This window comes from Cylas formicarius, unplaced genomic scaffold, assembly GCF_029955315.1.
Source record: "Cylas formicarius isolate icCylForm1 unplaced genomic scaffold, icCylForm1.1 PGA_scaffold_6__28_contigs__length_40554024, whole genome shotgun sequence".
Lineage (NCBI taxonomy): Eukaryota > Metazoa > Arthropoda > Insecta > Coleoptera > Brentidae > Cylas > Cylas formicarius.
In genome coordinates this window covers 15,734,937-15,761,726 of record NW_026844347.1, presented here as the reverse complement: position 1 = coordinate 15,761,726, position 26,790 = coordinate 15,734,937, and the positions used below count along the sequence as shown (strand labels likewise).

The window sequence follows — 26,790 nt, the reverse complement described above, 5'->3', positions numbered from 1 at the left end:
CAGAATATTATATTTGTACTGTTTAAAATTACATTACGCTCATATTACACAGGTTGTCCCAAAAATGTATCAAAGTTGTATATTTTATGTATGAATATTAATGAATTAATGAATGATCCTAAAATTCAAGCATTCTTAAATAGTTTGAATTAGGAAATCCAATCCCGCACCAAAACCTCCATCCACAAGATTTAACAATAATAATGCTCTTTATGCTCAACTCATGAAACATACTAATAAAAAGGTTTTATGCAATTAAAAGCATCTTATACTTGCAAAGAACCTCATATCGGTACAATACAAAATATGTAAGTCCATTAATAGTCCAAGTGGTTTAATGCCTAGTCATATGTCATATTGATTTTGGGAGTATTTCACACGCTTAGCTTCGGCACTTGTGGATGAAATAGACTTTATACAGTTACATACAACTTCGAAGCATCATTTTATGTTTTAGAAACTGGTGATCTGATTGATGGTGGGGCTCGTTCGGCCCTAGGACAAGCCTCGATTCACAAGGTTACGATTCAATTAGTCTACTAAATTTGGAATCGATGGTTCACTTCTTGTCATGATATGGGCTTCGGTTAAGAAACGTGGTTGAACTGCTACAGACCTCTTCAATTGCAGCCCGTCAATCAAAGGCTGTATTTTCTTTCGTAGTGATGATTTGCTGTGAAGCATAAATGTAGACATTGACTGATGAATCGAAGACCTGGCTACAGTTGGAGGAGCTTTATATTATATGAAACTGCGGTGGCGTTTGGCAATATAACAAAATATTTGCATCTCACTTCGATGCTTTTAAAATCTACGTTTAACTTACACTAACGATAATGCTATAACCGAACATTTTTCGCGATCTGTATATCGAACCTTTATGAATAAATACCAAATGTAAAACTACAAAAAAAAAGACTTAAGTCATTTAGTTCTCAGAACGACACGACAGCGAAGTAAAACACATTATAAATAAATATAAATAAAGAGTTCTTAGATTTTTTGTACAGTCATAGTGATTTACTAGTCATTTTTATTTTTATTCAATCATTTTAATTGTGTTAATTAATTACTATTATTAATTTGAGCGACTGCGTATCATTTACCATTTCCAATGGCGGAAGCACCCCGTATATTGCTGCTAATGTACGGTTTGTGTATTCATCCAATCATTACGCCAAATTTATAATTTTATTTACGTAAGAAACAACGAGTCTTTCAGTACCGCTCGACTCTGAAATGTTTATGCTTCCTAATGGGTTTCCAAAACCAAATATTTGGATGGAGGGGAAAAAGTAGGCAAGTTCGCTAAACTATATTATTTAGCATCAATGGCTGCTATTTTATGTGTGGCGGCGGTTCAACAATAACCTATTTTTAATAGTTAAATATTGTAAAATAATTCTGTACGGGGTGTCCGGTTAAAGAGGGGTCTATACCTTATCTCGAAATCTATGAGTGTCATAAAAAAAGTTTGAATGCAAAAGTTTTTGTATTATTTCAATTTGTATAGTCAAATAAAGTTACATTTTTCAAAATGGAACATACATTATTACAAACAACCCTTCATGATTGCCTAAAAATTAAGGCTTATAAAGGATTTAAGTTTACACCAGTCCAAAAATTATAACCGGCGGATTTCAATTTAAGGATAGATAGATGACGGATAGACATTTCTTAGATAACATCTTTACAAAATATCATTTGGACGGATGAATCGATATTATGTACAAAACTTCTGAAACGAACTTGCTGACGTTTCGCCAATCATCCTGTTGGCTTTTTCAGATCTTAACTGAAACTCGCTCGCGATCGAAAATGTTGAGAGATTTTTGGACAAGTGAAATGTGGTTTTGAGGTTATATTTCTTAAGAACTTATGATATGTGGTTCGTGATGTTTTGAATGTAAGGAAGAGCAACAGTGGTACGTGTGGGGTTGCCTTCGGACTCATCTTCTTTAGAATTAACATTAACATTACATAATCGAAAAAAATCTGCATTTGAAAGGAAACTTTACACAATGGATTGGGTAAAATGTTATAGCCAGCAAGGAGATCCGATTTAAACCCACTGGACTTTTTGTGGGACAATTTAAAACAAATACTATACAAAAATAAACCCATAGAAGTTTTTGCGTTACACCAAATTCGGCATGCAATTAACCAATTAAATGCGACCAATTATCTATTAAGTGCAATAACTCGGGTTATTGAAAATGGTGGACATGTGGAAAATTTAATATAAAATTATTAATTTTGTTTTTGAAAAGTTTTGTCAAATGTAATTACTGTTATTATATATTATATATTATACTACCATTATAGATTCACCAAAAATAATAAAGACGCTTTCATTATTAAGGTTAATTGCGTTAATATTTCCTCCAAACTGATAAAACTTGTCAAAAAATTCAAAACAGTGCAATGTTCATATATATCGTTGGCTTCGCCTTTCCGAAAATGGTAAAATATATTATTTAAAAAATGTGAGAAAAGAAATAATTTTTCCAAATATAGCAACAGTTTTTTGATAAAAATATTTCCCTTTTGTATTTTGTCTGAGAAAAAGTATATATTTTATAAAATATGTTACGCAGAAGAATGTTTTAAAAGCTAATATGCAACGTTACAAAAACCTTTCCAACAAAACCAGAATCCCGAAGATATTTGCTAATAACGGTGCCGATTTACCGGGTGATGCATTACCGCACGGCACGTAGAAAATTTTTAGTTGTCCAAATATTGGCTCTCCTGAACATTTCATAGCAAAGTTGAAGGAGCCGGTATGAGTAACTCACGTACCGAGTTTAAATAAATTTTAATACTCGAATCTTCAGTTTGAATTAAATACAAAATTGCAAGAGGTCAATACAACAAATACCAGCGAATATTTTCCATGACGCAATTTTAAAAACTTGAAGAGGTCAAGCTGCACAACGACATATCAAACAAAGCTTGGTTAACAAGAAACAAATGCATATTTGGTTTCACCCATTCAAAATAAACTAAGTATGTACGTATATTTTATATAAGTTTTTATTAGGATCAAACTTATACTCGGTTCTTAATCCTTCCTTGTCCCTTAAAGCTTTATTGGAATAAATTTCAATTAAACGGCGGTTTAAGCAACAAGAAAGCTTTATCAATTTGACCCTCAAGCCTTTTATTAAAAATAATTAATAATTATAACAAAAATACAGCTAAAAAACATTGCCTTGAGAAACATTATTTAAAATAAACATTTTATAAGTAAATGTTCAAACAACATTAACAGTTAAACAATATCCTAAGCGATCATAAAATTCATTTCCAACATTGTGCTACCTGCCAGTTCAGGATTTGTCGAACATGAGACTCTTAGTTCATAAGATGCGATACTTTTAACCAAGTCGATAATGTAAACCAACTAGATGTCAGTCTTGACTATATGGTATTATTTATTATTGTAGTTATGACAGATACGTAATCTAAATTAGGTACTTCCTTTTTCAAATAATTTAAAACCTGTATCGACTCCAAGTTGTGTTATAACGGATTCGGCACCTTGGGCCAATAATATTCCCAAAAGTATTTCCCAAATACTCCCTAGCAATACGGGAATTATGGGCGGGACAACCATCTATCTGGCACCAGATCTCCTGATCTTCGCGAACTTCTTCTAGTGGGTTCAATTTGATATTGTAGTAAGTCCAAATAGGTTTCTGCCGTGAGGTAATAGTCCATAAAAAATGGCCCAATAATATGATGTCCGATATTGGCTTCGAGTATGAACAAAAGGATATTCATTGTCTCGGCTCCAATACCGACAGTATTGAACATTTGGTTCGTTCTTGAGTATGAATGTACATCGGTTAAGCAAATATTTTTAGAAAAATCCCTATCATTATTTTCTTTTTCCATAATTTCAAAACAAAATGCTTCTCTAAGTCCTTAATCGTATTTTCAGTTTGTCCAAGAATCCTCATACTACTCATTTTGTCCTCCTCCTCCATATGCATATGCAGTAAAATTTTCAGATCTCTATTGTTTCTTTCTTCTGCTCTATTATCGACTTTTTCAGCTGAATATTTGCAGTAATTTATTACGGTGCCTTTGAAATCGAATTGGGTAATAGTACGTTTAATTGTTGAAATCGAAGGTATACCAGGAAAATAAACTGAAAACAATTTAATTATGGTTACCTCTTCTTCAATTGATTGACGCATATTTAGCTTTAAATTACAGCGCGTTTAATAACGTACAACAATCACAAATAAAAATTTTGTTACTGCCACGGATTGTCGTGTTGTCATTCATTGTCAAAATGTATTTTAGCCAATATTTGACCACCTAAAAATTTACATGGGATACACATATTTATATGTGTATCCCATGGCTTGGTTTTTTAAAGTAGTATTTAAAAATGCAGTAAAATATAGGATATTATGTTAAAAAAAAAAGTAAAATAGAAAGCAAGTTTCGTATTCCACCTTTTTTTTATAACACTCACAGATTTCGAGATATGGTATAAACCCCCCCCCCCATGCAAATGTTGCAGATACTTTTCAGAAAACACATAAAACATACCTCCGTCAAAAATACACATCAAGCGAATCAAAACAAACCACCAACTTCACCCAACACAATTAAAAAAAGCAACCATAAATAAACAGAAATAAACACTCCGAAAAACGTCACGTTGCGCACGTAAGAATACGTATCCAATCTAAACTGTTTCCGTATCTAGCGAACGATAGGAAACTATTCCCTGCCCGAACCCGAACTCGCTTAGCCGTTCAATTCCGCTCATCAAATACGTACGATTCATTTAAGTTGTCGAATAAAGCCGACGAAAAATATAACAAAAGGGGGAACGAACTGTGTCAGTGATGTGTGGTACACTTGTACGCGCCAAGGTTACGTGATCTTTATTCGTCGTCTCTGTCTTGCGAGCTATGGAAAAGATGGTTAATTTTTCGAAAAGAAAATAGTATCAAAATAACGCAATAATGTTTTGCTTTTTATTTCAAAATTGTCTCTAAATATGTCATATTTTGATTGTTGTTAAGTCCATGGACTACCGTTTCTCTTTTATTTGAAAATTATCTCTAAGTATGTCACATTTTAATTTGTATTAAGTCTTTAAGCGTAACTATCATTATCTTTAGACAATTATTACAATTACATTTAAATTTAAAGAAGTTCAAATGAAAAGTAAGACATGAAAAACGAATAACTAGTGGGATTGAATTGATTGCTGAATTTGTTTAAGTTTATACACATGTTGTGTTGTATAGTTTTTTTTATTAGGAAAATATGATGAAAGTGAAAGGAATTCTAAGATAAATGCTTATTATTACTACTTAATGTATTAGTAGAGTCAATTCTACCGTATGGATCAGAATGCTGGCAACTGGCAAGAAAAAAGTACGGAACGAGGACATAAGGAAAAGGACTGTAAGGGTTTTCTCAGCAATGGACAACATAGAAAGAAGACAACTATCTGGCATGGCCAAATAGAAACCGAAGGAAAGAGGAAGACTACTGACAACATGGGAACACAGAATTAGAAGAGACAACATGAAAGACGAAACAGAATGACAGAAAAATGGCGACCGAAAAGAGGTATGCAGCAAAGGCTGCAGTGCCCCCGCAACAGATATTTGTATTTATTATTTATTTTTTAATTATTGTTTAATTGTTGTTGTACTCTTTGGAATTAAAAAGTAAACCTTTTATTTATTTATTTATCTTTAGGTTTAATAATTATTCAATTTTATTTATTTTCTCCTATTAATGCACATTGTCACAGGACAATGCTTATTGCGTCACACGAAATATAGTCAAGACATTTTCAAAAAGTTTAGTTGCTACCATACAGTGAATCCACTATATATCAATTATTACAATTATTATTATTTTTTAAATATACTATAATTCTAATTTAATGTTTGAATTGTAATGTAATGTTTGAACATATTTATTTAATGCTAAGTTGATTAATTGCTAATAGATTCCTCTAAAGGCAGGACAATATATGGCCATACAGCCCTTTCAGAACGAAAACAAAAAAAGGCAATAAAAAGTCTGAGTTAAACAAAGTCAAAAAGGAATTTAGATTAAACTGGCACAAAAACAAGAACGAAATGCACATGCTGTACCTATAGATTTTACCCTAAATTATAAAACTGATTTTGAACTTACCCAGACTTTTTATGTTGAGGGGGATATTGTTTATAGTTAAAAGACCTCTTAAACAGAGCTGTTTGATAGGGGGACGCGATACGAAAGACCAAGTCAGGTTAAATGCCCATCAATAAAAGCAAAATGAAGTTTTATTTCGCAACCACTCACAGCCATCTTAGCCTAAAAGAGAAATGTGCTGATAATTCGGTTATTTTCAATTTTAGGCTAGTATTGCATATGACCTGTTTCGTTCCGTTGATGATTTACCAACGTTAGAGTAAAAAATATACAGGGCGTTCCATTTAAAGAGTCCTTATTTATTCATTTTTTCCCAAACCTTATAATCAATGTGTTTTTAATCAGTGGAAAAAATGCCACTAGTTTGCTATTTAATCGTTCAATTACCAAAGATGAACACTTAATTTAGATCAGTCAATCAGTCAATTTTTATCGTGCTTACACCAAACAGCAGCAGCACACCAAGCGATTTTTATTTAAGTCAACAATGGTATGGCATTTATGGAAAAAATGGTCTGCGTTTTGTTAAAAAAAAATTCTACGCCTACATTGCATACGTAAAAGCTTCTTAGCAATGCTTGAAATGTTGCCCGTATCGATATTCAGACCTCATTCATATAATCGTTTCCTGTTTGTTAAGGTCAAAGCGAATGTTTTAACAATGTACGGTGCATCCTAAATTCGTTGCCCCCTATAGGGTATCTTGAAAACCATTAAAGATACATATAATCTAACTCCGGTATTATAGAACTACTTGTTTGTGAGAAATTTAATGGAGCTGAGCAATTTTGGAAGATTCCTAGCAGGGTGATTTCAAAGCGTAGTGTTTCATAGACACTCTAGCTAGTTGGTGATAATCCCAACAAAACTCTCTAGACTTTTAATACCATTAAATAGCGATAAGGTATGGTCTGTATGTTATTATTGTTGTCTGTGCATTCTAATATTAACGTAACCTTACATAGAAAGTTAAACTAAATTACAGACATTTTTATAAATAATAATTTCCCAATTAACTTTTTAGCCTTGCAAAAGGATATAAACGTTTCTCAAAGCCCGGCGTACAAGAGGGGAGCTCTTCTTCTGACCAGCTCAAACTACCCGACAACATCCAAAACAGGTATCATTTATTTATTTATTGCGAATTTAGGCGCGGCGCATCAATTTTTACCGGAGCTACATATACACGGTGTACATTTTTCATAGCAAGGTTGTAATATAACTTGCTGAGGAGGCCGGCACGATTTGACTTTGAATAAATTTTAATATGCCAATATTCAGTTATCGAATTAAATTAGTCACCCATTCAAAATAAACTAAGTATGTAGATATATCATTATGTTTTTCTCAGGAACAAACTCGTACTCGGTTCCTAAGACCTCCTTGTCCCTTAAAGTGTTCTTGACATGAATTTCATTAAGGGCCGGTTTAAGCAACAAGGAATCTTCAAGGAACGACTATAAATTTATAAATAAATAAACATAAATATCCTAAGCGATCATAAAATTCTTTTCTAACATTGTTTACCCGATATTGTGAAATCCTGTCACATTCTAAGGAAATATCTTTTTGTAACCATTTAAGATTTTCAAATTTAACATTTTCATAAATTACAGTTTTCAACTGACCCCACAGAAAGAAGTCGTTCGGCAAGAGGTCAGAGGACCTGGGTGATCAAAGGCACCTTGGGCTAATAATATTGCTGTTAAAAGTATTTCCCAAATACTCCCTAACCATACGGGTATAATGGGCAGGACAGCCATTCATCTGGTACCAGATATCTTGATTTTCGCAAACAAATTCTTCAAGTGAGGATTCAATTTGATTTGAAATAAGTCCAAATAAATTTTTGCCGTGAGACCATAAAAAATGATCCAATAATATGAAGTCCGCAAATTCCCACCGTAATATTTATTTTGTGACGATATGCATTGTCTTGGCTCCAACACCGACAGTTTTGAATCTTTGAATAACAGTGAAACAAATATATTTTTTAACAATCCCTATCATTATTTGCTTTCTACATCGCCTTCTTGGAGCTCTTGCTGCTTTTCGTATTGATAGACAAAATATTTGTTTTTTTTTTATGTGCGCAACACTGTGGCGTGATGTTTATTTACAGCTGGTCCAAGAATCCTCGTACTAGTCATTTTGTTTTTCTCCACATGCAGTAAAATGTTCAAATATCTTATTAGCCCTTCCTTCTATTCTATTATCAATATTTTTCACTGAACATTTGTAGTTATTTATTGGGGCGCCTTGGATTCGAATTGGATAATAAAACGTTTTAATTGTTGAAATTGCTCTAAAAGATTGGCTTATTAAAATTTAGTCAAACTCGGCACATGAGTTAATCATACCGACCCTTTCAAAAAGTTATATTACAACATTGCTATAAAATGTACAGGGGAACCAATAGTTTTTATTAAAACAATATTATTCTCATGATGTTAAATGGAAAACCTTAAAATCAAAACCTTAATCTTGCTAATTCGTCACCCAGGCATCCGACATCTGCCTCGGAAATGTCAAAAATATTTCCGAAAGCAGTAATGTTCGTTCTGATCATAATCTTCGAGCGTTCGGAGAGCTCAAGCAATTTTTGCGGACCAAGCGTTTATCGAGAACCGAAAGGGGTGATAAGAACCGATCCCGAATTTCCCGCAACGATTTGTTCGTGGACTATAAAAACCCCGCGGGACACAGTCATCAACGTACATCTCGACAAACGGAACATGGGTAGCTGCTTCCGTTTCAAAAGTACGGAAAACGACACGACTTACTACAGTTTATGTAATCAAACGGATATTTCCGTCACGATGCCCGTCAACGCAACGGTCGTGGTATCTCACCCCGGAAATGCATTGGTATCGTTGTTTTATACCAGTTACGTCATTCGATGTCCTCGCGAGGATTTCAAGTGCACGAATCGAAGCGGTGATGTCTGTCTAGGTTTATACTCTTGTAAGGAGGTCTGCGGTCCGCGAAAAGTGCCCTGCGGCAACCGCTGCTACGACGTAGACGCTCAAAGGTGCGACGGCGCCCTTCATTGTGAACGGGGTGAAGACGAGCTCGGCTGCAACTGGCAATATTGCCCCGATTCGATACGATGTGGCCAAACAAGCACCTGCTTAAAGCCGAGCGAGATTTGCGACGGGATTAAACACTGTCCAGGTGGAAACGACGAGAGAAATTGCAGAAGTGGCCGCGATAAAGTCACCTTCGTGTTATTTCTGGGGTTTTCGGTTTTGATCGTTGTTTTTTTGTGTATCTTATGCCAGTGCACGGGCCGGAGGAGAAGGATGAGGGATTTGCTGGAAAATCCACTTGACGCTGCATTACCACCTTTCCAAGGTACCAAAAAATACAATAAAATTTCGTCACATTATCATAGAATTCTAAAAAAAACTACGAAAGAAATGTTTATAGGTTCAAATTCGATGTCGCGGTCATGACGTAAACGCGTATAATACGACCAAAAATATAGTGCATTTATTGCGTTGACGTGTTAAGTATTTTACAGTACATCAACCGCAGACCTTCGCAGGACCGTAAGTAAGTCTTGCCTGAGATGGACCGTAACGAATATTTGTAGAAACTAGAAACATTTATTTGAAACGTAAATGGACCGTGCTGGATGCTGCGGGGTATTTCCGAATAAGGAAAAGCGGTTGTTTCAACATGAGATGATAGGCATCTTAGGTATCTTAAAAGTTTAATCTACATTGCAATACATTCGTATATATTATGGAGGTATTTGACTGTGATCCTTCCATTAAGTACGTATTTATGTATGGTCTGTCCATAGATATAAGAAAGCGACCAAATGCTTTTCAATGGTATTATCCAAGGGTGGTCATAACATACAATGTTAAATGTTACGGTATTTAAATTCAGGTAAAATTGTGGTCCGTAATAGAAAATAATTTTATACCTACCTGTGTTTAATATTCTTTGGTTTGGTATACTACTTATTAGTAATCATTCTTATTTCGTGTGTAATACAGCGTGTGTTGAATCGTGTGCGAATTATGCGAAATATGTGCGAGTCTAGTGTATCTCAGGAGATGCTCCCGCCCACATGTAGAAAACACTATTCCATTGAGACTAAGGAAGTTATAAAGAATGTTTAATTGACTCTCATTGAACGTGGTGCCAGCAAGCCAAGCATCTTTAGAAGAAACGGCCACATTGACGAAAATTCCAACATCAACTGTATGGAAAATTGTGAATAATTCCATTTCAACGAGGGAAAAAAGAAGCGATGCTGACATTTTCTCAAGTGTAGATGAAAGTGATCAAGATATAATACGGCGTAAAATTTACCAGTTATACGAGGAACAAAGCGTGCCTACATTAGATATTTTAATTAGAAGGCTTGAAAAAGATGAAACCGGTGTTAAATGTGGCAGAACTGCCTTATGGAAGTGTATTCAACAAATGGGTTTTAGATTTAAAAAAACTAACAAAAGTCAAGTTTTAATGGAATCTTTTAGAATTCGGATATGGCGACTGGAATATCTAGAAAAAATTAGGATTTACAGAGAACAACAAAGGCCAATTATTTACTTAGATGAAACCTGGTTCGACACTTATGATACCCCGGAAAAGGGTTGGGTTGACTCAACTGATGTGCAAAACAAACGCGCCATCAAAAAGAGTTAAAAGAATAACTATTTTGCAAGCTGGCTCTAAAGATGGTTGGATTCCAAATGGACTTTCTCTGTCTGCGAAAAATATTAAAGATTCTTCTCTGGATTACCATGAAGACACCACCGCTGATTTATTTGAAAGTTGGTTTAAAAACAAACTGGTTCCAAACATTCCTCCTAATAGCGTAATTGTAATGGACAATGCAAGCTATCACAGTAGATAGTTGACTAAAACCCCTTCCTCATGAGACACAACAGCAACAATCCAAAACTACATGTATAATAACGACATTTATTTTCACGAAGCTTGAACCTACAAAAGGAATACGTCTGTGAAAATTATGCAAAAAATCTAGGGCATACAGTTTTAAGGCTTCCTCCTTACCACTGTATATTTTTATATTTAATCCCATGTTTGGCATCAACTGAAATCTGCCATTCGTCATAACCATATTTTTCCCCGTATTCAACTTCAATATCCTCAAGATTATAGAAACCGAAGTTTTTAACATCCCTCCACAAAGTTGGGAAAATTCTGTTAAACATATAGAAAAAGCAGAACAATCGTATATCGATACTGCAAATAATATAGAACAAATAATAATTAGAACAGGCGACGATAGCGATAGTGATACTAATATATTTTGTGAATAATTTTAAGTAATTTAAGTAGGTAATAAAAATAATTTGTTATTTTATTTTCCTAACAAAACCCCAAATAATTAAATTCTAAGCAAAGTACGGACCTGTTCGACTATATTTCATTCTTACAGCTTGCCCGGGTCTTTCCTTAATTCGAATCAGCTAGTCCCTTTCTTATATCTATGAACAGACTTTACCTGATTCTCTCTCTGACCCTAGGGCTAAGTACATGCACAGTATTTATTTCAAAGGTAAGTTTTAAAATAATCATTTTTGTCTTGTGTGCTTGTCGATTAACAACTTTCTTCTTCTTGTATTGTATAGACTATAGATTATATTGGCGGTAGATAAAGGTACGTCATAAAAAAACAGATACTTCTTCAGAAAAAGAAGAAATAAAAGAATTTCTGTAAGAAAATATTTTATATTTTGAAGAGAACTACACGAAAAAACAACTTCCGGAATTATTAAAAATAAAACATTTTAATAAAGACTACAAAGTCGATTTGATAGCACAATGAAACGGACATGAAATCTTGAGATTACCCCAGTATCATTGTATATTTAACCCGATTGAGATGATTTGGTCCGAGTTGAAAGCGCATACAAGAAGAAATCACACGGCAGCAAAATTTAGTGACAGTACCATAATATAAGATATATAAAATCAAAATATATAAAAAGAAGAAAATATTTATAGTGAACGATTAGTGGCGGAGTTGATCATTGAACTACGTGATGACAGTAGCGATAGTGACTTTTTAAATGACTAATACTTTATTTTCATTATATTTAATATTTTGTAAGTTAATAATGGTACTATGTAGAAATAGAACCTAATAAATTGTTACTTTGTACTAATTTTTTAAGTACATGTTTCAAGAATTGCTCGGTGAAAAATTTTGAAAACATACTTATTTCCCACTTATTAGTGTAGGTAGATAAAGTCCTAGGACGGTCCTGGAATGTTTACGGGTAAGGGTCTGCTCAACAGGGTGTATGCAATACACAATAAATAAATACACAATAGGCAAAGTTCATCACGTGGTCGGTTGTAAAACCACTATATTTCTGGTCGAAGTATACCCTTCTTCGTTTCAATGAAATTGCGAACATTGTACATTTACATTCCATGTCTCTTTCTTTATGTCTTGTTGGATAACACTAGTCTCAATTTAGTTAACACTGGTGCTTAATTAACACCCTTTAGGACCCGGTGAAAACGAAAGCTCGGATAGCGGTCTGCCTTTCTTCTCCGACGGAGACTTCAAGACGGAAGGGCCCGTTTATGAGGCTTACGCTCAGGTGTTTGAAGATAAAAGATACAATGGCACGAGTTCGACATTTAGACGGACCGAAGGTGTTCTCTGTGTCAGCGAAAACGACGCGATTAACGAAGAACTCGCCGCAATAGCCACCCTAAAACTGACAACTGATCAATGCGTGGGCATGCGTGAAACAAAAAGTAACCCCATAAGGTATCTTGGTTTTTATCAGGGAACATATAGACGATGATTGAGGATGGATTGCGGGTTAAACGTTTCTAGAAAACGTATATTATTGCTATTTACAAATCTTCTGGATTCCTCCTGCGTCAGTTGTTTATAAATCACACTTGCTGACGTTTCTCCAATCATTTTGTTGGCTTCTTCAGAGTTTAACTGAATTTGATTTGAAAAAGTATATTATCACATGTTTCGTAGGTTTCTAAATGTTTTTTTATAATCATTCCCTAACATTATCTATAGCGATTTTCTTTTAAAAAAATCATTTTCCTTATATTTGTACTCGTAGAAAGATAAACTCTTGGGCATAGTTTACCAAGGCCATATGTACTCGTTGCGTGTAGAGAAGTCTGACATGTGTTATACAGGGGCATTTCAATTTCCAACTTGCGATTATACCGCTTTCATACAGTCTTTAAATAGAACCTCCCCCCCCCCCCCAACATTTTATAAATTATTTTGGCAAATATTGGATAATCTTATAAATAATATGTCACGTACGAATATATAATTTGGAATTTCGACGAAGGAAGTGTTCGTAAACATCGAGTTATTTTGCCATATTTGCTGTACATACAGGAGTCCCAAATTCGAGGGGGACCATTGGAATCTCAGAAACCGTAAGAGATAGGAAGTCGATTAAATGGAGGCAAAGTTGCGCATTTTGATAATAATATTAATAATAACGTTTATTTAAAGGTATAAATAATATTTCCAATAGCATATTTATGAAAAAGCAACAATAAAAAGAAAATAAACGCTGAAAACAAAAGCGTTCAAAAAAATGCTTATGAGTGTTTATATAACACAAAAAGAGATGATATTTTTCTGTGTAACAAAAACTAACACACATATTAACTGCTTATACTTTAATTAAACGATTTAACACAATATTGATTCTAAGTTACAAGATAATTTACTAGCACCAAAAGAGTTACAGATGCTTAACGCTTAACTACAAAACAGAAAATTCCGATTAGTTCGGGAGATGTGCGGAAAAATGAAAATCAGCAATTTCTTTTGTATTTTTGCCTGGCCTTAATTTTTTTATAAAATCAAATGACCACCTTTTCTCCCCTACAAGATGGCAATATTAAGTAAATAAATAATTAAGTAAGACGTTTCGGTTTTGTGTGCACATCAACTTATTCTTATTATCAGTTCGAAAGAGTTCGCCGTTCCAAAAATAAATGTATATATCACACCTAATTAGTTACCAAACAATATCTTCCTAAAATTGATGTACATAAAAAAATAAGGTGGATAAAAACATTTATCTCAAATAGACTTTGTAATAAATAAAATATAAAATTTAAAAAAAAATAAAAAAATAAATAAAATATAAAATTTATATCGCGAAACCCTTAATAACATAAATTAACTACAACCCAATTTAGTGCCATATTAAAATTGCCAAGGCTTATCGCAAAAAGGAATTGAAGCAGATGGCTTTCGATTTGAACATCATACATGATTCCAGGCTGTATTCTTACCTAGTTTACGGGACCAAATAAATTTTATATTTTCAATTTGCAATTAATTTAATAAGTGCGTTCTTCTCCGGTTGCTACTGTAATAATTAGTTGCCGAAGTAAAATGTAATTAAAACTTTAATATTTAACAAATAAGTCAAAACGAATTGCAATTGTTATTTAACCAACTTCGTATCTCTTACTAACGACTTACTACTCTAACTAACCTTACACATAAAATTGCAAATAATTCTGAAAAAAAAATGTCAATCTATTGATGGTTTTGTACTGAGATCGCACTTTGAAATCAAACGGATGCATACATCTAGCAGTATTAAGTATTGCATTGAAGGATATAAAATAAGGAGGTCCAAAAGGGATCTATGAGTATTATTTTAAACAGGAAATCAGTGGGCAATATTTTAAAATTTAAAATGGTTTAGAACTTTTAACCCGAAGTAAATAATGCTAAATGGGGAAAATTGGGTTTTGGCGTGGTTAGCTAGGGCAGCCAAATCAGTTGTAACTTCCGCAGTACTATGCCCCATCAAGCAAAGAATAGAGGCTGAACGTATTTTTTTACTATTATTTTAACCACTTAGTTATATGTAGATATGGTCTACCACATAACAATTTAAAACATAATTTTAAAAGGCCATTAAGGTATTACGTTACGAGATGGCTTTTACTTGATAAAAATCCCTTAAATGCTATTAACATTTTTGATAAAGGCATAGTGTTTCAAAAATAGCTGCCAAAAAATTTGAACATTCGTTGCTTCAATTGAATGGTGACAGAACTAATAAACGATGTCTTGGTCAACCGCCCCCACAATTTTAGCTTTCTGGTGTTATGATACTTTATAACAAATCAACAATGTATCTAATCTGCCATCAATGGTGAATTCTCCTATACAGTTAACTACGCGATATGTTATAAATACGAGATTGACGCATCGCGTAAGTCAATTGGCGCAGTCAGCAAGTCGACGAAACAAAATTTTTATACAAAGAAGCGAGTATTGCTGTACCGAGTTAGTAAAAAGTAAATATTTCTAAAACTGTCAAATCTGGAACGCTAAATTCAATATCTGGGGGAATGTCCTACTTATGTTTCTTGTAATGAATTGCGCATATCAAACTTCAACGTCTCGTAATTTCAAAATGTCTGATTTCGCTATGATATTTACAATTCTGGTAACCTTTCAGTTTCACCACTTCTTTAAAAACCGCAAAATTCTGAGAATTTTTTTAATTAAAAGAGGTAAATCTGACAACAGCGCAGTTAGCATTTTTGAACAGTGCATGTTCAACTGGACAGAATTTGATCGCTTCGACAGTTTAAAGACATTTAAGCGTTCCGGTACACATCAGTTTTTCAGCTTTGCCATTTGTGAGACTTCGTTGCAATTTAAATTTAAATTTAAATAAATGTTTCTATCCCTGATTTTTAGATATTAGTGATAAAAAGATCTGCTAGAATACAACAAACAATTTCCTTTTACCTCGTCATGAAACCACCAAACACTGTCTAATGGTTTCACGAGTCTGCTGTGTCACTATTGATAATGGTGTTACCATTATTTTTTTTTGTTCAATGTGCCCAACCGATTCTGCACATAAGTAGTTTAAATAGCACTAAATATAACATAACTATAATTGTAAAAATAAATAAGATCTATCCAAAATTCATCTGGAAGAAAAAAAATTAATTTGCTTGCCCACTAAGTTTACAAGCAAATAAAACCAGGATATGATTCCGAAAATGATTGGTCAAAGAATAATGGGTACTTTCGACCCGAAAGACGCATCAGGTAGGCAAAAATGGATAGTGGACTATAAGAAGCTTAATTACCCACTTAGATAAACTTAGATCTCACTTCCGTATTCCAGCAGATAGAAATGCTGGCAGATGACATTCTGAAAATAACCTTTTGTCGCTGGGAATATCTGAGGGTGCCATTTAGATCGAAGAATGCATCTAGGACATTCCATGGGGACAAGCAATATAAAACCAAAGACATTTTTATCTGTTCCAAGTCATTGCAAAAAGCTGATTCAATGATTAAGGATACCGTCGAAATCTAATTTATTTGCAATATCAACAACGAAACAAATAAAAGGTCTGGACTCTTAGGGATTTATCAACAATTTTGCTAAGTTATTTCACTAAATATCTGGAAAACACATCTTTAATATAGTATTAAGTACTGTAATTTTGATAAGACTTTTAGCTGATCCTACCGGCAACGTCAGTTAACTATGTCAACTCTGCTTTGAAACTTTTTCTTTTTGTTTATATATTTATACATACACTTTGCTTCGAAGTTAAAGAACACCTGACTGATTAGATTACACTAAAAACATAATGATATATAGTTACTTAGCTTCGAAGAAAAAAACTAAATCACTGCTTTTACTAATAATTTTTGCAGCAAAATACTATTTTGGGACGATTGCGACGAAAGTGAAAACGCGTGCAAGGTTGGAAACAATTCGAAACCCAGGCCATTTAAAAGTGATACCGATTACTATAATAAACACATTAAAGATACTACTTTTGTTTAAGTCTGTACTTTTATTAACAAAACTAAATGTAATGTAAATAAACGTCTAAATAAATCACATTAATTTGAATAAACACACATACAATATTTTAACACTTATTTATATTATTATAATTATTATTATTATCATAATTATCAAATCTTTGAAGACCTTACTCTTAATAACTAAGTCAATGATTTTTCATACTCTACCGTTATTCTGAAAACCATACTGAAATGATTCATGACTTGTATGTTTCACTATAACTGGAGTGAAACAAGTCTCTAATTGTTAATAAGTTTTTTACAACTTAGAACAAGGTTCTTTAAATGTTTTGGTTTTCTATATACACGATGTTTACAGTCTTTTGGAAATTTATGACTTGGCGAACTCAATTAGAATGTTTTTATTTTATTATCATTTATTGTGGTTCAATTCCCTTGCTCGTTCGGACTTATAATTTTGTGATAACCATTTTATAGGGCAAGTAAGTAAAACACGTTTTACCTCGCGCGACCAATAGGACAAGTCTTGGTCAGAGGCAGGGAAGATCCGTCGGACCTAATAAAAGTTTCCCCCATGCTACTGTTTCCAATCTATCAATCAATCGAATAGTGCAAAACATAGTCAGTTAATTACATGAAGCTGCGGTACGTAGCAGGAGCTCTTGAAAATGGAGAACTGTGTGTTTATTGAATTAAAGAGAAAGAGAAGTATTCTATCCCTGCATCGTAAATAAACGCCAATAGTAGATTCATCCCACTTTGGTGAGATGTATTAGGAATTCATACAATAAACGGATTGAAAGACTTATTTATTTATTATCACAAATTTATTATTTATTATTTACATTTGTTCTGGATTTATCGTGCTTGTTGTTTATAAATCAAACTTACCGATGGTTTGCCAATCATCCTGTTCGCTTCTTTCAGAGTTTAACTGAAACTTTGATTTATAATCAACCGACGCAGGAGGAATCCAGAAGATTTGTAAATAGAATTACAGATTGAAATTGAACATTTTATTAGGGTTCTAATTACATAATTTACAAACTCCAGATTAACGCCATTTTCTTCAACTGTTTTCGCGCTATTTGTTTATATGGTGGTATCTTGGTAACGATGCACACTAAATTTCACAATAGTTGCCTATAGTAATACTACATAAAACAACACACAAAACGAAGGGCTCAGCACAGACTATATTTTCTATATGTAATCGACATAACCTTAGATTAAGTAAACCAAAGAGCAAGTAAAGATACGCTTCAACACCACCCCTTAAGCTTTACCTTTACATTTTAAATTAATGTTTTACATATTATTCACATTTGAACGCCGATTTTATTACACATTTCTTTAAATTTGACAGAACCTAACGGTTTTGTAAACATATCTCCCAGCTGTTCGTTAGAACAAACTTGTTTAATATCAATGATCCCCTTTTGATATAATTTGATTTGGTATAGTAGTAACGGACTTCTATATGTTTAGTACGTTTGTGAAACTCGTGATTTTTGATTAATTTGATTGCACTTGCATTATCAATAAACAATACTGGAATGTCACTTTTACTGTTTGTTTCACTTAACAGTCTTTTAAGCCACACAAGTTCCTTTGAACCTTCACTAGCAGCTACAAACTCGGCTTCCGTAGTTGAGAGTGCAACTGACCTCTGTAATTGAGAAGTCCATGAAACTGCAGTACCTACAATAAGTGAGACAAATCCATTTGTTTGTCGTCGGGTGTTTAGGTCACCAGCGAAGTCTGCATTTCAGTAAGCACAAAGCTTGTCAAGGACTGATGTGTAGTTCAATCCAAAATCAGTTGTACCCATTAGATATCTGAATATTCGCTTAAGGGATATCCAGTCAGACGTAGTTGGTTCCGCCATTGCTCCAGCAGCTTTTGATACAGCAAATGCTACAGGCCAAGTACATCAACGAACCCACAGCTGAACGATATGGAATTTGTTGATTTTCAGCAGGCGTCTTTGCTGGATTACAATTAGCCATACCAAAATGTTTTCTCAACATAACCTCGCTGTGAAACATGAAAACCAGTCTCACGTTGCTGAATTTGCATACCCAAAAAATGAATCTAATGATCCTATGGTGATTTTAAATTCTGAGGTTAATAATTTTAAAATCGAATCAACTGATTCTTGTGTAGATCCAGCGATGAGGCCATCGTCTACATAGATTGCGACAATCCATTATTCACCATAAATGAATGGAACCTGTTATATATAGTGACTTCTTCAGACGACAAACTCGACCAGATCCATCATCAAATCTTTGTGGTTAGGTCATATTTCTTGATTTCAAAGAAAGTATCGAAGAGTGTGTATAACCTCTGCATCGAGGATTGCTCATATACTGATACTAACGTGTCCCAAATTTCCTTAGCATTAGTTTTCTTTCGGACGTGCATGGCAGCATCTTCTTCAAGTAAAGTGCCAATAATGCGACCTGCGCGCGCGTTATCATGTTACCAACGCTTGTATTCTTCAGAGGGTTCGGCATTAATTTCAGGACCTGCAGGGCACGTTTGTAATCCACTATCGATAGTACTAAGACATTGTTCGTTAAAGTATAATTCTATTTGCCACTTCCAAGTTTCCCACTGATCGCTACTTGCTAACTTCCGAATATTCGGGCGACTGTAGTCATCGCTATGTTGCTGTCCTTCGGAGGCCATCCTTTTTTTTTGAAATTCGCGATAACTTTAAACAGAGTCTCCAGCGTCACTCTGGTCCCACAACCTATTGTGGTGAATGGTGTAGTTAAAGGAATTAACGGGATTGCAAATAAGAGGCAGAAGCCGCACACGCGATGCATAAAACGAAGGGCTCAGCACAGACAATATTTTCTATATGTAATCGACATAACCTTAGATTAAGTAGAACAAGTAAAGGTTACATATGCTTCAACATAACTAACATCTACAAAAAAATAATTTGCTTAAACTGTATTTTATTTATGTAATAATTTACTTATTCACAACCACTGTTAACCGTCCAGACTACCAAGTATTGCAACTGCATATATTACAGAAATAATGCGACGGGGTGATACGACGTCGTTCATTATCTGCGGAATTCTAAACAAACAGTTTTGTTTACCGAAGTAAGCAATCTAGCCGCGCCGGCAAAATATAACTTGAATCGTATATTTGTTAATGTTGCACTTGACGCAAAGCTGAAGCAAACCCGTAAATCTTACATTTATAACTTCCATATAATATTTACCTAAAGCAAGGTAAACCTGGCAATTAAGCTTTAATTAAAGTTTAAAAAAGCTTTAGTTAAAGTAAACTAAGAACCTAACAATGCCTTGTATGAATTTCGTGCAAAATGAATGACCTTCTGACACAAATAGTCCTTTTTTCGTAATATTAATTTTATATCTCTATTTCGAATTAGTAAATCTAGGGTTAGTATGAAGCATGCGATGTTAAGTTATATGCAAATTTTACAGAAGAATTTTGTATTTTTTGCAGTGATAGTGTTTCTGTGAAGGTGCAGAAAACTGCAAAACAATAATAATATGTGACCATAACAGATTATCATTAAGCTTTAATTCAGATTTTTATCGAGCATATATTTATGAATTTATGTACTGTTTATCGCGCATTAATTTGAATTTACAAAACACATTTTTCAGTAAATTGGACACTTGACTAAAAAAAGTGCGTATGATCAGCAAGCGCATGCCCGATTAAAAAATCAGTAATCACGTTTTTGACTATGAGAGGCGATATTTTTTACTAATCATCGAACGCTCCTCATTAAGTGTGAAAGCAGCAATCATTTAATTTGTAATTGCGCACCGTCAGCCATATAGCAGTGATTCCAGAAGTCAGAGGTCCATAAAGAGAAAACTATACCGTATACATATAGAAACGCCTTTCATTATTTGGATTTAATGCAGATTCCAAGCGAGCTTATTTCTAATCGAACACCCGGTATATTATTATATTTCGAGATTTTGTGTGAAACAGTCTGAAAAATTTGACCTCGAAAAGAAATTGTGCCTCCAGCTTAACCTAATTTGAAAATGCATATTTTGTAGTTCTTGGAAATTTGATCCTCATATTTGGTAAAATGTTTAAAAAAATCTGTTCACATTTTTGTTATTGTTGTATACTTTTACACAGAGTGTTCAAAATTAAGTAGTAAAAATTCACATAGGGGAAAACCATCCATCTGTTACCAGATCTCCTGATCCTCGCGCACAACTTTTTCTAGTGCAAGTTTAATTTGATTTTGTAATAAGTAGAAAAAAGGTTTCTGTCGTGAGGTTATAGTCTATAAAAAATGGCCCAATACTATGATGTCCACAAATTCCCATCATATCATTTATTTTAGTATGAACAAAACGATATTCATTGCCAATACCGACAGTTTTGAACATTTGGTTCGTCATTGGATGTGAATGTACATTCATCAGTACCTCCGCAACCTCGTGAATGCAGATAAGAAACTCACCCCTCTTAATATGGCGGATAAAGATTATCAACCATTGCTAGAAATAACCACTGTTAAAGATAAGATACAGAGATGGAAATCAAAAGAACTACATGGGCGGTACCTCGCTACAATTGAACTCGAGCAAATAGACACCAATGTCGCCAACGCCTGGTTAGAAATATGTTTTTAAAAATCTGTATCATTATTTGCTTTTTCCATCATTTCAAAACAAAACGTTACTCTTCTTTCTTCATCGCCTGCCCTGAGCATTTGGTGCTGCTCGTATTTATAGGAAAACAATTTGCGTTTTTTTAATTTGCCCACTGTGGTTTGGTGTTTATTTACAACTTATGCAAGAATCCTCGCACTAATCATTTTGTTTTCCCCCACATGCAGTAAAATGTTAAAATCTCTATTGTCCTGCTCTATTATCGACATTTTCAGGTGAACATTTGCAGTTATTTACTGCAGTACCTTTGGACGCGAATTGAGTAATAGTACTTTTAATTGTTGACAGTGAAGGTATAGTTTAAGCAGGAAAGTAAGTTACATTACAACTTTGCTATAAAAAATGTACAGGGGAACCAATATTTGGCCACCATTACATGGGAATTCCTTTGCAACAGTTATTAGCTTTACGATTTTCAAAAATGCTCTGAATCTCAAAATCGAAAAGATCTAGGAAAATGCCGTTCGTGTAGGCTTTGGTGTCGTCACCTTTCGTTTCACCAACAAGCTGCGATACGTGAAATTTCCCTCAAAAACTATCGTACATACACAGTAACAAAATGTGTAAAAACTGTGTTTACCAAGTACTTCTTATTGTTGTCCAACTCTTCAATAATTACTGCGCCGTGAGTGCTTTTCACTGTTTATATAGGAATATTGTTAAAAATTCGCAAAGAACAGCTGTACATTGGCACGATCTATAAAAGAAGAATGTTGGTTTTATACGGTTTACTGCCTCTCAAGTTTACATGACACTGAAAATTGCTTATAAATTAATCAACAGTCAACTACTACGAAGTCCACGTGTTCCACATGTGTAAAAACCCACTACAGGGCCGTATTACACTCTTGTTCTGAATAAATAAGGTTTATAAGCTTCTCGACATCTACAGTTTAAAATATGAGTTAAAGTGCTCTACATTTTATTAAAATCCCATAACATTCTACTACTAAAATGTTACAACATGTAATTAATTAGCAGCATATATTATTTTCACAGGTTAAACGAAACGTTTTGTTGATTAACCATAGCTACAAATGATACGCAACACAAAAATGTGAGCTCCTGTAAAGACCACTTAACTCAACCGAGTTAATGGGTTCCTTTCGAAGAAGAATGTTTTCGTTATTATTAAAATTATAGGTTGTTGGTAAGATTTCGTGGTTTAAATCTTCACTGGCTTCATTTTCACTCGACGCGACTGGTAAATATGGGAGCTCTAAAAAAAATGACTCGGTTTAAAAAGGAAGTTTTTTTTGGCATAAGAGAAAATAAAAACGAAACCTACAATTTAATGTAGTTGGGACTTCAATAAACACCGTTCAACAAATGTGTAGTTTTCGAGTATTTGGACGAATTTAACAGAGTTACAACCTTTGGACTAACAATGTATACGTCACAAATCGCGTTTATGCCATTAGTGGTGGTTATAGATTGGGCTGTATTAAAATTAAATTATTAGATTACACTTATGAAAAATTATTTCCAAAATGAAAAATGTTATTTCTGAGAGGTCGTTCCTGTCATTTCATTAAAATAAACTAGTTGGGCGCGAGTTTGGGTGAACAAAACAAAAAAATATATATGGTTTATAAGAAGAGGAAATTATCATGAGCTATCCAAAGAGAAATCTGCTGGGTGTTGATTTTAATATCAATTTGATGGATAAATAGTAAGGTAACTGGTTACAAAAATTGAATTACAATAAACAACTTTCAAATTCATAACAATGTAACTGAATCAGGAGCGCCTGCTTCGAGGAGGCTTATCGACCATGTTTTGTCTGATATATACTGTAACTTATATTGTAAGGTTAATTAATGGTTAAGTAATAAAAAAGAAATAATAAAAATATATCACAAAAAAATTATTGGTAGAATTGGACAAAAACAAATAAATACCGAATTTTCATTTCATTTGAGGACCTTATAAAATTTAATCGCCAAATGTATACAGGCTGTCCAGTGTTAGTTATAGATGAGACTAAAAGAAACAAATCAACCTACATATTTTTATGAAATACCATGTATATTATGGCATTAATAGATACTCCCTTTTATATTCAATCACTTCATTTTTTTATATAAAATTTTTGTTTCCCACATATTTATGAATCACCACACACATATATTTCTTTACCTCTTGTCTATAGCTTTTGCATATTACTTTGACACACTATGTGGACAAACTGCATAGACGTATAAACATAATTGGATAAATAAGAAACCGCTTGACATAATTTAACGGAGGAATAAAACTTATAAACAAAGAAACAGAGATCCAAACCAGGTCAATAATAGAAACACTAAAGTGCGGGCAATAATATCAAAATACCGTGGGATTTTATTCCTTCAAGACAAAATCAACGAAACAAATTAGTAGCATTATCAAAGATAATCAAGAACTAGATAATCAATAGGAAGAGGTTAAAAGTAGTAACAATATGAATACAGAGCTGATAGAGGAAAATGGGATCGAGGAAATTATGTTGGATCAAAAACAACCAGCACGGGGCTGTGATGAAGAAAATATTAAAAATATTAACTAAGAGAACAAATAATACGATTTCTAGAGGTGTCTTTCTAGTTAAAAACAAGCAAAATAAGTTCAAAGCCGGTGGCAAAAAAGAAAAGGATAATTACACACCAATCTCAGTGCTGAGCACAAAACATCATAAATGCAGTGTTCAAGTGGACAAATTCCAATATGGTTTACTGAAGTGCCACTGGGGATCTCGTCAATCATGTTTCAATCGTATTAAATGTCAAAAAAATATATATTGCAGTGTTTATAGATCTGAGAAAGGCTTTTGATATGAGTTGGTTTTGATATTTTATTAAATAAATTGGAAAACTTGAAAATTCCTGGAGCAACGTTTAATTTAATTAAAACTTTAATAAGTTAAAAATAATAACGTCAAAAGTGATACACGGCAGAATTTGTCGAGAGTACCGCATTAATTAAATTTAAAATAAATTAAACAAAAAAAAGCAAAAAATAACAAATTCAAAATGTAAAGATAAATATTAATTATACCTCTAGAGTTAACTGTGGATGACAAATTAAGTCGTAACGAACATGTAAATACTATAGATAATAAACTTGTGCCTATAATCACAGCAATATTTAAAAGTATACGTTAGAGTTTTTTTATGTCTCGCTTTAAATATCCATTTCCTATATGGGGGATTTGTGGTAAAATAAATTTTCAAGTGTTACAAAACAAAACAACAAAAATCTTTTATAATTATGATAGATTAACAGAAGTAGGTCATACAAAGAACTATTCACTTCTGCAAATCAAGAAATGTAAATTATCATCATATTGTTAATGCATCAAGAACTTTTAGCAATGCTTAGAGATGTTTGTTGAATGACGAGCACTGTATATTCTTCTCAAAAAAGAGAGACTATTCTAAAAACCGAAAGTGAAAAAATGAGTGTGCAGTAATTAGTAATAGGGTTAGTTTGTTTATATTTATACCAGCGATTCCAAATACGCGAAACAACCGTAAATAGCGTGTGTTTTCACTGTTAACGTTACGAATCACCACTCATCTCGAGAAATATGTCAACTAAATGTGCCCAGCAGTTATTATACAACTTACAATTATTATTTGGAAATCGCTAACGCAAATGTACCGCACTACGAAAATTGGTATTCAAATTTATTATTTGTTTATGAGTAGAACGATATGCTTGATTGGTTTTATGGTAAAAGTGGGGGATTAAGATCAAATGCCAGTGACCCGCGAATTAGATTAGCAACTTAATATCATCAGGCAACCAGTAACCAAACCAAACCAAATACTGCACTGCAAAGGCAGACTATATAACATAATTCTATATAATATATAATTTTAGATAGTTATACATATTATAACTCGTAAAACATAATTTATAAGAATGTGCTAGATTCCAGAAGAGTGTTTTCTTTGCTGTTGAAAAGTTTTTTAGTATTTCATATTTGGCTTTAGTTACGCTTTATATTTTATAGAAAGCTTTTTGAAGAAATTGCTATTCAAAATGTTTATATATTTTTTTATAATTTGTGATAGTTAATAGTTTTCAGAAAAACTTTTTTGTTTGCTGCTATTAAACTATTATTATAAAGAATTTTTATTATAAGAATATTTTACACGAGTTTTTCAAAAAAATAGTTACAGCGCCTAGACTCTTGCTGCCTACTGTACAGAAAACAAAAGAACATAACAATTTTGGACCAAAAGCGGACAAATATTGTTAAAGTGAAAAACAGCGTAGCTATTTTCGTAATAAGTGCAAATAATCGGTTGTTTTGTAGCAACTTCCGTTAACAGAACGAGGCGCAGCGACGCGAAAATGCGATTTTTCGGAGCCTCGTAGGAAATAGTATTTTACATAACAGGTCGCGAAGCTGCCATTTTTCCGGACGAGACAAATGAAACGCCCGAGAAAATGTCAATGTCAAAATATTTTAGTGTATTTAGTATTGATTTGCTAGGCAAACAAAATAGCATATTATGCAAGAAGTGCGGTAAACGGCATTTGACTCACGAGTTTATTTGACACCAACGGAGCGACTGTTTAATACACGAGTGAGTTAAAAAGTTTACCGGACGTATTGCATACTATACTTTTTCTACGGCCGTTGGTTTTTGGGTACATTTTCGCAAAACAACAGGAATACATTCGCTAACATAACCGTCAGAATTTACAAACGTCAAAATTCAAAGCGTGGGAAATATCTCCGAAAACATCCGATTGCTTTCAAACCTGTGCGGTAAAATCCTGGAAATGTCCGAAGTGGCTCGGATTCGTGGGAAATGAAACTGACGTGGTAAAGCGACGCTTCCCGCACGCTAGATCGCTGTGTAATTAGGAATTTTACAGACGGGAGTACAAAAAGTAAATTGAAACAGTCCTGAAATTCTATTTACAAATCTTCTGGATTCCCCTTGCGTCGGTTGATTATAAATCAAACTGACATGAACATTGTCTCGGATGACTGCGTCGCGCTTAAGATTGCTTATAGATTTCTATAGATTATCGGATTTTTCGTTGTCAGAAAACTATAGATTTATCGAATAAAATGTGATCCTTGATTTTGTG

At 33.5% G+C, this 26,790-nt stretch overlaps 2 protein-coding genes across 3 annotated transcripts in view; one reads left to right on the top strand and one right to left on the bottom strand.

Annotated features, from left to right (window-relative positions):
- Positions 1-26,790, bottom strand: part of LOC132703615 (A-kinase anchor protein 200) — a 143,860-nt gene that overhangs the window by 103,203 nt on the left and 13,867 nt on the right. Inside the window, exon 1 of one of the 2 annotated variants that reach the window (XM_060672976.1) lies at positions 4,567-4,721. The exons of the other annotated variant lie outside the window; for it this stretch is intronic. The gene's annotated coding sequence lies outside the window, so the exon portion shown is untranslated. Of the gene's footprint in view, positions 1-4,566; positions 4,722-26,790 lie in introns of those variants that run through there. 2 annotated transcript variants of the gene reach the window in all.
- Positions 5,373-17,021, top strand: LOC132702859 (uncharacterized). Its single transcript, XM_060671697.1, has 4 exons — positions 5,373-5,436; positions 7,208-7,303; positions 12,688-12,955; positions 16,889-17,021. The coding sequence occupies exons 1-4, from the start codon at positions 5,373-5,375 to the stop codon at positions 17,019-17,021; spliced, it is 561 nt and encodes a 186-aa protein (XP_060527680.1).

Bases quoted from the DNA above. Each gene is read 5' to 3' on its own strand.
- LOC132702859 (XM_060671697.1), top strand. From the start codon at position 5,373: ATGGATCAGAATGCTGGCAACTGGCAAGAAAAAAGTACGGAACGAGGA. The intron at 5,437-7,207 runs GTAAGGGTTTTC...TTAACTTTTTAG, and splicing joins AGGACATAAGGAAAAGGACT to CCTTGCAAAAGGATATAAAC. The intron at 7,304-12,687 runs GTATCATTTATT...AACACCCTTTAG, and splicing joins CCCGACAACATCCAAAACAG to GACCCGGTGAAAACGAAAGC.